The sequence below is a fragment of the Malania oleifera genome, chromosome 11, assembly GCF_029873635.1.
Source record: "Malania oleifera isolate guangnan ecotype guangnan chromosome 11, ASM2987363v1, whole genome shotgun sequence".
Taxonomy (NCBI): domain Eukaryota; kingdom Viridiplantae; phylum Streptophyta; class Magnoliopsida; order Santalales; family Ximeniaceae; genus Malania; species Malania oleifera.
Genome location: NC_080427.1, coordinates 45321964 through 45335143, shown reverse-complemented (window position 1 = coordinate 45335143; position 13180 = coordinate 45321964). Strand labels below are relative to the sequence as shown.

At 36.1% G+C, this 13180-nt stretch overlaps 1 protein-coding gene across 1 annotated transcript; it reads left to right on the top strand.

Moving 5' to 3' along the window:
• The first annotated feature begins 5223 nt into the window (after positions 1-5223).
• On the top strand, positions 5224-9872 carry LOC131167733 (transcription factor ICE1-like). The gene is made up of 4 exons (XM_058126600.1): positions 5224-6726; positions 7385-7609; positions 8381-8551; positions 9558-9872. The coding sequence occupies exons 1-4, from the start codon at positions 5545-5547 to the stop codon at positions 9639-9641; spliced, it is 1662 nt and encodes a 553-aa protein (XP_057982583.1). The 5' UTR covers positions 5224-5544; the 3' UTR covers positions 9642-9872.
• The last annotated feature ends 3308 nt before the right edge of the window (positions 9873-13180 follow it).

Genomic DNA, 13180 nt, shown 5'->3' with positions numbered 1-13180 from the left:
GACTCTGGTATGTGTTATGCACATTATGATGAGATATATATGATTTTATACTTTCTACTGCGTAGGCTTCTGCTGTATGTTTTGTTATATCCCTGGTGCCTACGGGCCCAGGTGGATTGTGACCTGCTGAGTTGGGATGTATGATGTGATGATAATTTATTTATATATAAAAAAAAAATATGTGAAAAAAAAAGCAGGTCGTTACAGAATGAATAATTAAGAAGAGGGTAAAATGGTAAATTGAGCAAGCTTCGTCGATGAAGTCAGAGTTTGTCAACAAAGGCCCTTCAATTGTTCGGCGACGAAATTCAGTCGTTCGTCGACGAGGAGAAGCTAAGAGGTTTTGAGAAATTCAGAAACCTCAGACTCGTCAACGAGGCCACCGTTACATCGATAAAGTCCCTTTGTTGACTCGTCGACAAAGATGCCGCCTCGTCGACGAGGTTGGCCGAGTCAAAGGTGCTATAAATATCCTTTTGGATTGCTTAGAGGCTAAGATATCAATTTCTCTCTCCTTCTCTCTCTAGAACCAGCGGGAACACTCTCTCTCACTAGTTTTCTTCATCGTTCGTTGTTGGAATCGATGATCCAATGTTACTATGAGGATCAGGGAAGGATTCTCTTCGTGATTGGTGGAACGGATCTTCGTTTCAAAGGTTTTCAAGTTTTGAACCAAAATCGAGGTAAGGCTCCGTTTTCATTTCCATTTTGGTAGATATGTAGAGGAAAAAATTGTAAGTATGTATTGTACTGTGATTTATAGGTTTTGGGAACTCGGTTCATTGTTTAGGAGCCGTAGAGTTCGTGTTTGGATTTTTGGGGAAATGTAAGGGGTTTCTGTTTATATCAGTTATTTTTGAAATCGAAATCAGTGAAACTTTTTTTTACGATTATATGTATGATTTGACTACTTATTTAAGAAAATCTGACGGATAAAATTACGGGGTTTTCAAATTACAATTTTTGGGAAAAAGGGGGTTTGGGTTGCATCTCTGGTTTCGTAGGAAAATCATATGTATATTGTTGAGTATATTGTATGGAGATGACTGCACCTTGAATTGTTTTTAAACTGTATTCTTGAAATCGTAATTTATGTATTAACCAAGTAAGTGTGGAATGAACCATTTTATTGACAAGTCCGTTTGGTGGAAGCCCGAACCATTTGTGTACGTAGGCTATGGTGTTGAATGAGTTATAACACGTGAGTTCCAAAATTTTCCAGGTTTGTGAAATTCCGAGTCGAAAGATGCCAACTTGATGATAATCAAAGCGCGCCGCTTACCGCGCAGCTAGATGTGAGACAGTCGGTCTAATACCGTAGGCGGAAGGAGTGAAAGATATCACTTTCTATAAATCGGTTTTGAATCACCGAGGTGTGGTCACCAGATATCGTACCACACCATGGGAGCGTAGGGCTGTGCCATAGTTCCGGGATGCGTGGTAATGAGGATCGACTTCATTTCCAAAGAGTGTGATGACACTGGATTGGATCATTGTTTTTTGTGACGATTATATCTACTGGAACTATGTTGTGATTATACAGTAACTGCATTGAGAAAATACTGGAATGTGTTATGTTTTATTCAAAATAACACTCATGTGGCCACCACTAAGATAACCCGAGTCGTCCTACGGAGAGGTGCTTAAACCCGTAATCGTCCGTATATGTAGTTCATGTCCCTTGAGTAGCCGGAACTAGTGTCCTAGCGTTGGGAGCGTGGTTGCTTGTCTAGGTGAGTTTAGTACTAGCGTAAGTACTGGATTGTGGCCGAGTTGTCGTTCTCAGTTTTGTAGACACCCGAGGCTTTGTTTTGTATTATGGGACATGGATGTTGGGTTTGTATAGACAAGTATGGTATGACATGTTATTATAGTTTGACTATTTTTTGCTGTGTAAACTGTGTTGGTGAATGTGATTAAGGTATACGGGAACCCCACAGGGTCGGGGCCTTACATTGTATAGTATCATGTGTGTTGAATGTTACAGGGACAGGTTAGATTACTAAATCACCCCTGGGGCCCATTGCCGAGTTCGAGGCGTGACATTTGGTTTACTATTCTAACAATATAATCGCATTCCAATTATGATTATATTTGTACCTTAATTCCATTTATAACTAGAGAGAAATATTTTTACATGCCTTTAGGACATCGTACTCTCGAGATATAAAAGTTTGTCCTGCTTGAACAAAGCGTAGTGATCTTCGCAAAATTCATCTATTACTAGTCACTTTTTACTGACATAAGAAGTTTTTTTTTTACTGACTTTTGGACCTTTGATTTGAATTTGAGCGAGTTTGAACAAATATCAATTATATTTTATCTAAATTCAATACAAATCTAAATCCAATATCTCTCTTAAGCCCGTGTTTACTTGCGGGCTAGCCCAGGGGATGGTAGAAAATGGTCTAAATTTAGAGATTTTCCAAAGAAAGAGATAATTTTTTAAAAAAAAAAAATATACAAGTGATTGACCCCTTGATCTCCTCACATATACAACATGTAAGTTTTAATTTTACTACTGTCACCTGTCTTATTTGAAACGAATTATGACTATGATACTTGTATTTTACATGTCTCACATCTAGACAAGAGGCGTAAGACTTAGGGGTGAGCATAATTTCATTAAAACCAAATTAATCGAGTAAATTTAGTTGGTTTGGTTCGGTTAAAGGAGCATTTGTTTCATTTGCATTTTCGTTGAATTTTCAGTTTTCGAGTACCGAATAACCACTAGTTAATTAATAATAACATAAATTATACATGTTCGATGTACATTATTTTATCTAACCTTTACTAACTATTTAATATTCCTTTATATTTATAATGTTAAACTTTACCATATTAAAATGATTAATTGATTTAATTAAAATTTGGCTCAATCAATTTTAAGTTCCATTTAATATGAAATTTCGGTTAGTTCAATTAACGAGATTTTTTAATTAAAATTTTTCGATTTATTCGGTAAATTAACCGAACTGGTCAAATGCTTACCCGAGGCATCAAGAGGTAGATTCGGTCTTCACAGAGAGAGAGAGAGAGAGGACAAGTGTTGAGCGTGGAGGGGTGCAAATTAAAGGAAGCGTTTGGGAAGTGGAATTGGAAAGTATGTAGGAGAGAGAGAGAGAGAGAGAGAGTTGTGATGTTGAATTTTATGGGCACTAAGGTGCGGTGAATGTAGGGAGATGAATCACGGGATACTTGGCAAGTATGTGTTCCCCCATCTGACGGCCCATCAAAATTTATTCCCCTTCAATGCTGAAAATGCCAACCCATTTACTCCGGCCCACATCTTCTCTTCCCCGCTCGACCGCCCGGCCTAGACCGACCGTCCCGCCCCCTATACATACACACCCGCATCATTGTTATATTCAATTGACACCACGCGTGTGCTGTGAGCGGTCAGTACTATTTCTCGTAAAAATTTTAAAATGGAGATCTTTACGGTGAATTTGGGCCCTTTTTTTCTTTCTCTTTTTCTTTAGGGAAAATTTACAGTCTGTTTGGATAAAAAATTTACTTGAGAAAGGAAAGGAAAGGAAAAGAAAGGAAAATAAAATGTCAAAACTTCTGGTTTTTTTTTTTTTTTTCTAAATTAAACTTCATTATAAAAAAAATTATTTTTATATGATTAAAAAATAAGAAAATTTAAGTATAAATGATATGTAAAATTAAAATATTGATAATAAATTTAATGTATTTTTTATTTTCTCGATAACGAATATGAAAAAATGAATTTTTTGATATTTTTCTTTCTCTAATATTTTTCAAATTTCAAATGAGGCCGTAAAAAATAAGGTGAGATTTTAATATAAACAGATTATCCTCGAACCTTGCAATATATAATATATAGCGTTAGGCAAACACGAATGCTCTCACGCTAATAAAACTAATGATAAATGATACCTGTTGTTTTTTTTTTTAGTCAAAAGCTTTATCAAACATCTTGAGATTGAAAAAAAAAAGAGAAAAATTTTGAGGGTTTATTTAATTTTGTTGCTAAATAGAAAAATACAAAAAGAAGAAGAAATTATTTAATTTTATAAATATTTATTGTGCTTGTGCCGAGTGACTACACAAGTAACGAATGATCCATGACAACACCAATACATATTTTTAAATATATTTAATAAGACATGAATTTAATTTTGTATGCTTAATACGGGTCCTGTGCTAGCAAGAGTGGAAGATAAATAGGTCAATATTTCCCTTTTTTCGATTTTTACTACCGTCACATAAGCTTATAATATCGTTCGTGTGTGATGGGATTCATATTTTGCTGACATCTCAATTGTTAAAGTTGCTTCGATTTAAAAGTTTAGATTCGAATGAGGCTTCGATTAATTTCATTTAATTATAAAATAATATTAAATATATGTATATAGTACATAATATATCAGCTATATAGTTTTAAAATAATAAAAAAGTCAACTTGCTCAATTAAATTAGTTTAACTCGAACACGATGAACTCTAACAAAATCAAGATCAAAGTAAAAGTCAAGCGATTGAAAAAAAAATCAAGATTCACTGACTAGTTAATTCAATTAAGCAGAATTTGGGAGTATGATTGAAAGGCTTGAATTTGAATTTGAGTAAATTTTTTTAAAAATTCAATATAAATTAATATTTCATTTTATTTAAATTTATACAAATTTAAATTCAACTTGATGGTTAGATTTTTACATTTTCATTCTAGGGCAAAAATTACGTACCTCTACTTAAATTTAGTAAAAATACAAGGACCTTTCTTGCAATTTCAAAAATTCAATCGACCGCACAAACTTCTCTCGACATTTGACTTTTGAAACACTTATACATAAAGACACGAACCTTTCCTAAAGTCTAAAAAATTTTACGGACCTTCTCTAAAGTTTTAAGAATTCAAATTTTCTTTTTTGGAAAAATACACGCCTTTTCGTGTATTTTTTTTTAGGAGGAAGTACGTATTTTTTTTTAGTAAAATTCAGAAGTTATATAATATTTTTGAAATCTCAATTAATGTAATTTTGAAATCTTAAATTTTTTTTAATATTTTTGAAATCTCAAAGAAGATTAATGTAATTTTGAAATCTTAAATTTTTTTTAATATTTTTGTCAAATTTCAATTTATGTATATATATTTTTTTATAAGATAAAATATATAAAAAGGAAAAAATGTGTGAGCTCAAAAAGGAAAATAAACAAAATAAAAAAAGCATAAAAGGGAAAAACAGAGAAAGGTAAGAAGACAAAAGCAGGGCAATGATATTGCGGGATAACAACTTTTTGAGGGGCTCATTTCGTACGTTCAGGGCAAAATTTTTAAACGCTGAAACCTCGAAGAAAGCTCAAAGCAGAAGCAGAGACAAGAGAGAGAGAGTCACAGAGATATAGATTCAGATAAGCCACGGCAGAGTTCAACAGAGGAGACCTCCTTTCAGTCCAATCCATAACTTTCAAACTTCAAATTTGCCCCCTCCCCTGTTCATCGTTTCTCCTCCAAAATGGAATTCTGAAAAGCCTACTCCCTTTTCCCTGACCACTGTAGCTTCAATCTCTGAAAAATGCTGCCGAGATTCAACGGCGTTGGGTGGACGGAAGGAGGAGGAGAAGAAGAAGACGCGGTTTCTTGGACGAGAAACGACGCCGGAGAGCACAAGGAGGACGACGAAGACGCCCCCGGAGGCAGTGTTGCACCTTCACTCTTCAGTTTCAAGTCCATGCTCGAAGCAGACTGGTACGCGAACGACAATACTATGAACCCGTCTCACCATGACCTCCAAACCCTCACGAATCCCAACCACTGCGAAATCAAAGACCCAATTAGCTTCTCTTCGAACCCAATTTCTGCAGCAGACCATAGTCTGCTGCTACAGCCGTTAATGGACTCTTCTTCCTCCTGTGAACAGTCTTACGACCCGTCACTGTCGCAGCCCTCCTTTCCTTTCAAATCGTGCTTCCCCTCGCTTCTCAACGTTGTCTGCAGTAACAGTTTTGAGAATGCCTTCGATTTGGGATTTCTTGCGCCACTACAGGGTAATATTAATAATCAACCCCTTTTGAATTCCTCTGTTTTGGTTGGTTTTTCCGGACAAGGTCAGATGGGGAATCCCGAAATGGGTTCCACATCGGAGTTTCAGGCCGTCGGTATGCCGCCTTTTCCCGGCGGCGTCGGAGCATCGGGCCTTGGGGGGTTTGCTCCGGCGAGTTTTGAGGATGTGGAGGGTTCAGGGGGTTCTGTGTTTCTCAACAGGTCTAAAGTTTTGAGGCCTCTTGAGGTTTATCCTCCGGTTGGGGCACAGCCCACGCTCTTTCAAAAGCGATTGGCTCTTCGGCAGAGCTCAAGTTCTGGTGAGAAATTGGGGAATTTCGGGTTTTCGAGTCCCAGAGACGGCGAAGTTTCGACGAGGGCTGATGGTAGATGGGGAAAGAGAGATGTGGAGGAAGAAGAATTGGGGAAGAAGAGGAAGATGAATGAAGAAAGTGAGCTGATGGAGGATGCGAGCTATGATGTTTCGGGTTTGAATTATGATTCTGAGGAATTTAATGAGAATGATAATAAGATGGAGGAGATGGAAAAGAATGGCGGGAGCAATTCGAATGCGAATAGCACTGTTACATGCGGTGATCGGAAGGGGAAGAGAAAGGGACTTCCGGCGAAGAATCTGATGGCGGAGAGGCGGCGAAGGAAGAAATTGAATGATAGGCTCTACATGCTTCGGTCTGTTGTCCCCAAGATTAGCAAGGTATGAATTAATTGATATGTTAGATCATGTTTTTTTCCATTGAATTCCTGTGCTATAGCTCTTTTGTAAAGTAGTTCCCGTGTTTATTTATTTATTTTTTTTGTTTTTTAAAATGTGCTATCCGTTTGGAACTTGAATAACATGATGAAAAGAAAATGGAAACATAAAAGAGTCCACCTTTCTTGTTTGGTTGTCAAGAAAGATGAGAAAGAAAATAAAGTATTCGGCGAATCAATGGTCATAAAAATTCTTATTTGTGTCATTAACATTTGGTTTTTCTTAATTTGCAGTCGAATTAGAATAAATTTCTTTATTTGGTAGTATTTGAGATAAAGAGAATAAGATTGATTTTCTTTCCCTCTACATTTTCCTAACAGAATCCTTAATCCAGACAAGGCTTTAATTGTCATCTTGTTTGTAAGTTTAATCTTCAGATTTTAGGCATGTAGGGTAGATATATTGTTGAATTTGTGTTGATTGAGTCCCTTGTCCTCTACTTCAGTCGATGTTTTTGTCATTCTCAACTCTCAAGGCAAAAAATATGCTTGTTGGGTTTTGCTTTTTGATTTACTAATGAAATCACTTCACGTCGAACAAGTGATAGTGTAAAAAAAAAGGGAATTATGAGGATATGAAGATTCTTTTTCTTACATTTCAGATGGACAGAGCTTCGATACTCGGGGATGCGATTGAATATTTGAAGGAGCTTCTTCAGAGGATCGCTGATCTCAATAACGAGCTTGATTTGACTCCGCCAGGCTCTTTGCAGCCCCCAAATACCGGTTTCCACCCTTTGACACCCACCCCTCCTCAGCTGCCGTACCGGGTTAAAGAAGAACTGTGCCCGAGTTCATTGCCAAGCCCCAAAAACCAACCTGCAAGGGTAAATTTGATTGATATCTATTGCTTAAGTTTTCCTTCTAATTTGCAACTTGTTTGAAGTCATTTATTTTCTTTACTAGTTACCAAGTTAGCAAGGAAGTTACTCTAGTATTGGTGTCAGTTTCACAACCTAAACATAAACGAATCACTAGTTGCCATTGTCACCTTTAGGCTATGTTTGGGAGCATGGATTTAGACATTGGAATTGGCACTGTGTGAATTTGGACAGAACTCAATACAATTTTATATTGCATTTTGTCTAAATCCATACAAACCCAAATCTAACACTCGAAATTCTAGCTCCTAAATATAAGGATTGCAAATTTTTAATATCTAGGAAATCAAGCACTTGCTTACTGAACCCCACCATGGCAATTGAGTTGTTTTCCTATGTATAGAGATAATCTTTATCGGATAAATAGCGTTGAATAGGTTATGAATCTCATATTCTGCAGTCAAACCCGTGATTCCCATTTTAATTTCTCTGATGGAGCCTGTTTTTTGATCCATGCTGCATTGAGGTGGGATAAATATTACTTGGTGATAGTGTTTTTAGGATAAATAGCATTGAATAGGTCATGAATATCATATTCTGCAGTTGAATCCATCATTCCCTTTTTAAATTTTCTGATGGAGCCCGTCTTTTGATCCCTGCTGCATTGATATGGGAACTCGGGATGTGATTCTATCCTCCAAAATATGAATGTCAGGGCATGTGTGATAGTCCAAGTAACTTCTCTAACTTGGATTTTCGGTTTCTGTATTTTTATAGGTGGAGGTACGGGTAAGAGAAGGGAAATCTGTTAATATCCACATGTTTTGTGCCCGTAGACCAGGTCTGTTGCTTTCCACAATGAGGGCTCTGGATAACCTTGGGCTGGACATACAGCAAGCTGTCGTAAGTTGTTTGAATGGATTTGCTTTGGATGTATTCCGAGCAGAGGTACGCTTCCTACTTGTTGGCACACCTTCAATGGAAAGCATTTATTGGAAAAATAAAATAAATGTAGAAACATGATAAGAGATTGGTTGCGATTCACATGTAGCTTTAGCACATTGATTTGTAATGCTCCTTGCAGAATTTGCATCTCTCAAATCACTGGAAAATAATGGTGACTTTGGTTTTCTGCCATCTGCTTGAGGAAATTTCCTGTTGAATTATTGACAAGCATCCCATAATTTTTTGAAAAGCGATTGCTAATTGTGCATATGAGCCCTGAAATATTATTTTTCGCGCAGAATTGAGCTGTATTTATTTATATTTCAGCATACGAAAGGATGAATGCATCAGTGTTGTTGTGGAGTGAAACATATCTTAATCAACATACTGATAAACTCCTAGTGTAAAAACTATCATTGATGTTACTTTCCATCCTGCAAGAATGCCCTATGACCATTTCAATGAAATCATTTACGGTCCGGTCTCAGGATGATTCAAGTCTTACTGTTCTTTCCTTTTACTATAACTGTCAATAGTAGTCTCTCTTATTGGTTGTTCCTTGCTTACCCTCCTTTATGAGAGAATTTTTCATGTCAGTTGTCTTGGATCTCTCTCTCGATTACTCAATATTTTGCTTATCAATTAATATCAAGAAAATGGCAGCCGAAAAATTGGAGGGCCTTACGTGACGATGACAAACATATTAGACTTAGGATGCTAGTAATAGAAAAGCACCAATTTATTTTTATCTCTTTTGAAAGCCAAGCTTTCGGATGGCTCCCAGAGCTGCATTTTTTAAGGACGACTTCTTTCGAGATCTCCTAAATTGATTCGATGAACGCTGCATGGTTGTTTTGTTTGAAATTTGGCTTCTCCTTGTGTGAAGCAATGGACTTTAAGATACCATTAAGCAGCTCTCCTTTGATACCATTTGTAAACAATTACATCTATCACTTGTAAAATGTACTTAAAGAGTGAATAATGGCTGGCAAACGGTTTTGTTCATCAGCAATGCAGGGAAGGCCAGGACGTCCTCCCGGAGCAGATCAAAGCAGTACTTCTCGATTCTGTGGGCATCCACGGGATAATTTAGTGCACTTCGACAACAAGAGATGGAGAGGTTAGGAAGCAGCTAGTTAGGAAGTATTTTACCCTCTGCAATTTGTAAATGCAACTGGATCAGTTCTGCCGGTGGATCGGTGGTCGACGTTTGATGGGATTTCTAGGTTTAGTTTAAACTATCTCATGTAATCTGTTATTGATGAAGCAATGTTGCCTTGACAAATTTCAGTCTTCGAATAAATATCCATTTTGATTTGCTCCCCTTTCTTCTTCTTGTCTTCTTTCATGAGAAAACCCTGCATGCAAAGGTACAGTACTAATTTCATGGCGCCTTCTGCATGTGGACCTTCATTGTCGTGTCCCATTTTATGCCTGTTTTTGTTGCATGAAAGGATCTCACGAGCAGCTGGTGCATGCGAGAAAAATCTAGGTCTTCCGAGAAGAGAGATTATCATTACGTCTTTCCATTTAATAAAATTACTCCAAACAGTGGGTCTCATCAAATTATGGATGCCGCCGAATTATAAGTGGATCTTATCATGTGAGATCATCTGTTTGAAGTGTTTTCATTGAATGAAAAATTTTGATGGGAGGTCAAGCTCATCCCCATGCATGCATCTAAGTGCGAACATGTGGATTCTCTCTCTCTCGTGTGGGCAAACACATATTTATATGATACTAATAGTAAGAAATCAACATTGATGGTATGCCTTATTATTGAAATTGTATTCTTGTTGACTGACTGAAATATTATCAATTAATGTTCGATTACTCTGATTTTTAAAAGGAACTTCTGGAAAAAAAAAAAGTTAGCACAAATGAAAAAGAAATAGTCAAATCATACTCGTTCCTCTTCTCCACTAGTGCATCATCCATATAGTCAAAACAAAAGGCCCTTACATAAATAATTTCATTTTTATTGTCAAATTAAATTTAAAGAGTAATAAAGTCATATGAAGATCCATTTGCTACACACATCATAGATGGAGGGGCATGACATTGAACAGCAGCTCGGTTTCATATATTCATGCTAGAAAAAAAAAATTGTAAACCTAACATGGATTTTACATAGAAGTTAAATGGGTAGGGGTTAAACGGGGTGGATTTGAGAGAGAGAGAGTCTTGCCTCGGCTGGTGCATGTGAGAAAAATCTAGGTCTTCCAAGAAGATTAGTATGGTCCTCTTATTGAGTCTTTTCACCTAATAAAAATACTTCAAACAGTGAGTCTCATTAAATTATGGATCTCGTCGAATTATAATTAGGTCATATCACGTGAGATCAACTGTTTAAAGTGTTTTCATTAGATGAGAAGCTTTAATGAGAGGTCGAGCACATTACACTAAAATTAACTTTTTACTCATGCATGCATCTTAAATGGTAACTTGTGAATTTTCTTCTTCTTCTCTCTCTCTCTCTCTGCGCGCACACACACACACAAGCAAATAGTAGTGGGTCTCACTCAATTACATATGGGTCTTGAACACTTAATGCCAATTCAATCAATTTTAAAATTTATGAATTTTTAGTTCATGCTGTCTATGAGTTTTTAAACTCGAATAAGATTCAATTAAGCTTTATTTAGTTATAGAATAATATTTAAAATAATTTAAGACTCATTTAAGTTCAATCCTTTTTTATTGCTTATTTGCTTGAGTTATAGTGCAGCTACGATGCCATTTAAAATGTGCAACCCAAATTTATTTGAGAAAATCAAACTAAACTATTCGTTTGTGGTATTCATAAAAAGGGGTGAGCATTTGATTGGTTTGGAATTTGGTTAATTAACTAAAAAAATTTGGGTAAAAAATCTTATTAACCGAACTGACTGAAATTTCATATATATAATATATATAATTATTTTTTATTAATTTATACTATTCAGTTAATTTGATTAATCGAATTGAAAATCAAAAATTGAAATTCAACAAAAATGAAAATCGAACCGAACCAACTAATTTTTTCGGTTAATATGGTTTTAACCGAATTATGCTCACCCCTATTCTTAAATCAAAGGATAAAAGATGCTTGCTTCTCCTGAAATTTGAATAAAAAATAGAGATCTCTCTTGATTTTTTAAAAAAGTTCAAGTACCTCCTTTAGAGCTTCAAAAATTTCACACACCTCTCCTGAGATTTGTCTATAAGACATAGAGCTTCTCTTATATTTGACAATTTTTTTTATGGGTGTACTTGTCCCTAAAATTAAATGTTAGGAGAGGTTTGTGATACTTTTGAAATCTTAGGATAGGTATGCGACATTTTTTTAGACCTTAAAAAATGTTCTTGTCTTTTTATCAAATATTTGTAAAGATCATCGTCTTTTATATTTAAGTAAACAAATTTAAAAAAGTAAACTAAACTAAAAATGAATTACAGTTATTGTATTTTGGCATAGCAAAACAAGTTAGTGTTGAGAATTCCACTTGTGAGTTGTGTCCCACATTGAAAAATTTGAGTGGATGATAAGTGCTTATATACATGATTGGGCTTAAGACCCAATATGCTTAACCTTTTGGATTAAGTTGGTGTTAGGAAAGTAACGAGACAACTATCACAGCGGATAAATCTTTCCCAAAAATTAAATCTGTGACGAGCAAAAATAACCAACCAACAATAATAATAAATCACACACCACAATAGGAACACTACAATTTTTAACGTGGAAAACCCTTTCAATGTGAAGGGTAAAAATCACGAAAAGAAGTCATTCGAATACAGTTACTGTTAGTATTACAAAATCAGATCTCCACTGTCCAGATCGAAGGCCGACAAATCCCAAACGTGCCCTCCAAATTTTAGCAAAATTGGATTACAAAAATCCTTCCAATCGTCAAGTTGATAAAGATGGCCGTGAGTATTCTTCCCACACACATAGTAGCAACAGGTGCTGCCTTTTTTTTTTTTTTTTTCTCTATTTTCGACGCAGCACACACTGCCGCCTCATCCTTTTAGTTACCCTAATGGGCTCCAAGCACATGGGCCTCTCCTCTATTTTATTTTTATTTTTATTTTTATTTTTTTTATTTTTAATTTATTTTCTTATATGGATTGGACCCAACAGTTGGTGTTCACCCATGGTATCAAAACCAACGATTCGTAACTCTGGGTGAGCGATATCGTAAAAAGTTGAGACGTGACGATAATTCTCCTTATGTGCTAAAAGTTGGAGGACCAAGTGTGTGGTCGAGGCCAATAAAGATTAAAGTCGACGATTCGTAACTCTGGGTGAGCAACATCGTAAAAAGTCGAGACATGAAGCTAATTCTCTTGATGTGCTAACAGTTGGAGGACTAAGTAGGTAACCGAGGCCAATAAGGATCATTTAGGCTAGGGATGGATCTGAATAGGGTCAAGAAGTGAGAGATAGGATTGGTTTGAAGACACGTGGAATGCAATTCGATGTATGTAAGGCGTCAGTAGTAAGGCGTACTTGAGCAACTGTTTGGGAATTAGACTTACTACCATAAAGGAGACGGTTTTTGTTTAAGGGAGAGCAATTGGAACTCACAAGTGAGGGGAAGATTATTGAGAATTCCACTTGTGAGTTTGTCCCACATTGGAAAATTTGAA

Bases quoted from the DNA above. Each gene is read 5' to 3' on its own strand.
- LOC131167733 (XM_058126600.1), top strand. From the start codon at position 5,545: ATGCTGCCGAGATTCAACGGCGTTGGGTGGACGGAAGGAGGAGGAGAA. The intron at 7,610-8,380 runs GTAAATTTGATT...GTATTTTTATAG, and splicing joins CCAAAAACCAACCTGCAAGG to GTGGAGGTACGGGTAAGAGA. The intron at 8,552-9,557 runs GTACGCTTCCTA...TTTGTTCATCAG, and splicing joins TGGATGTATTCCGAGCAGAG to CAATGCAGGGAAGGCCAGGA.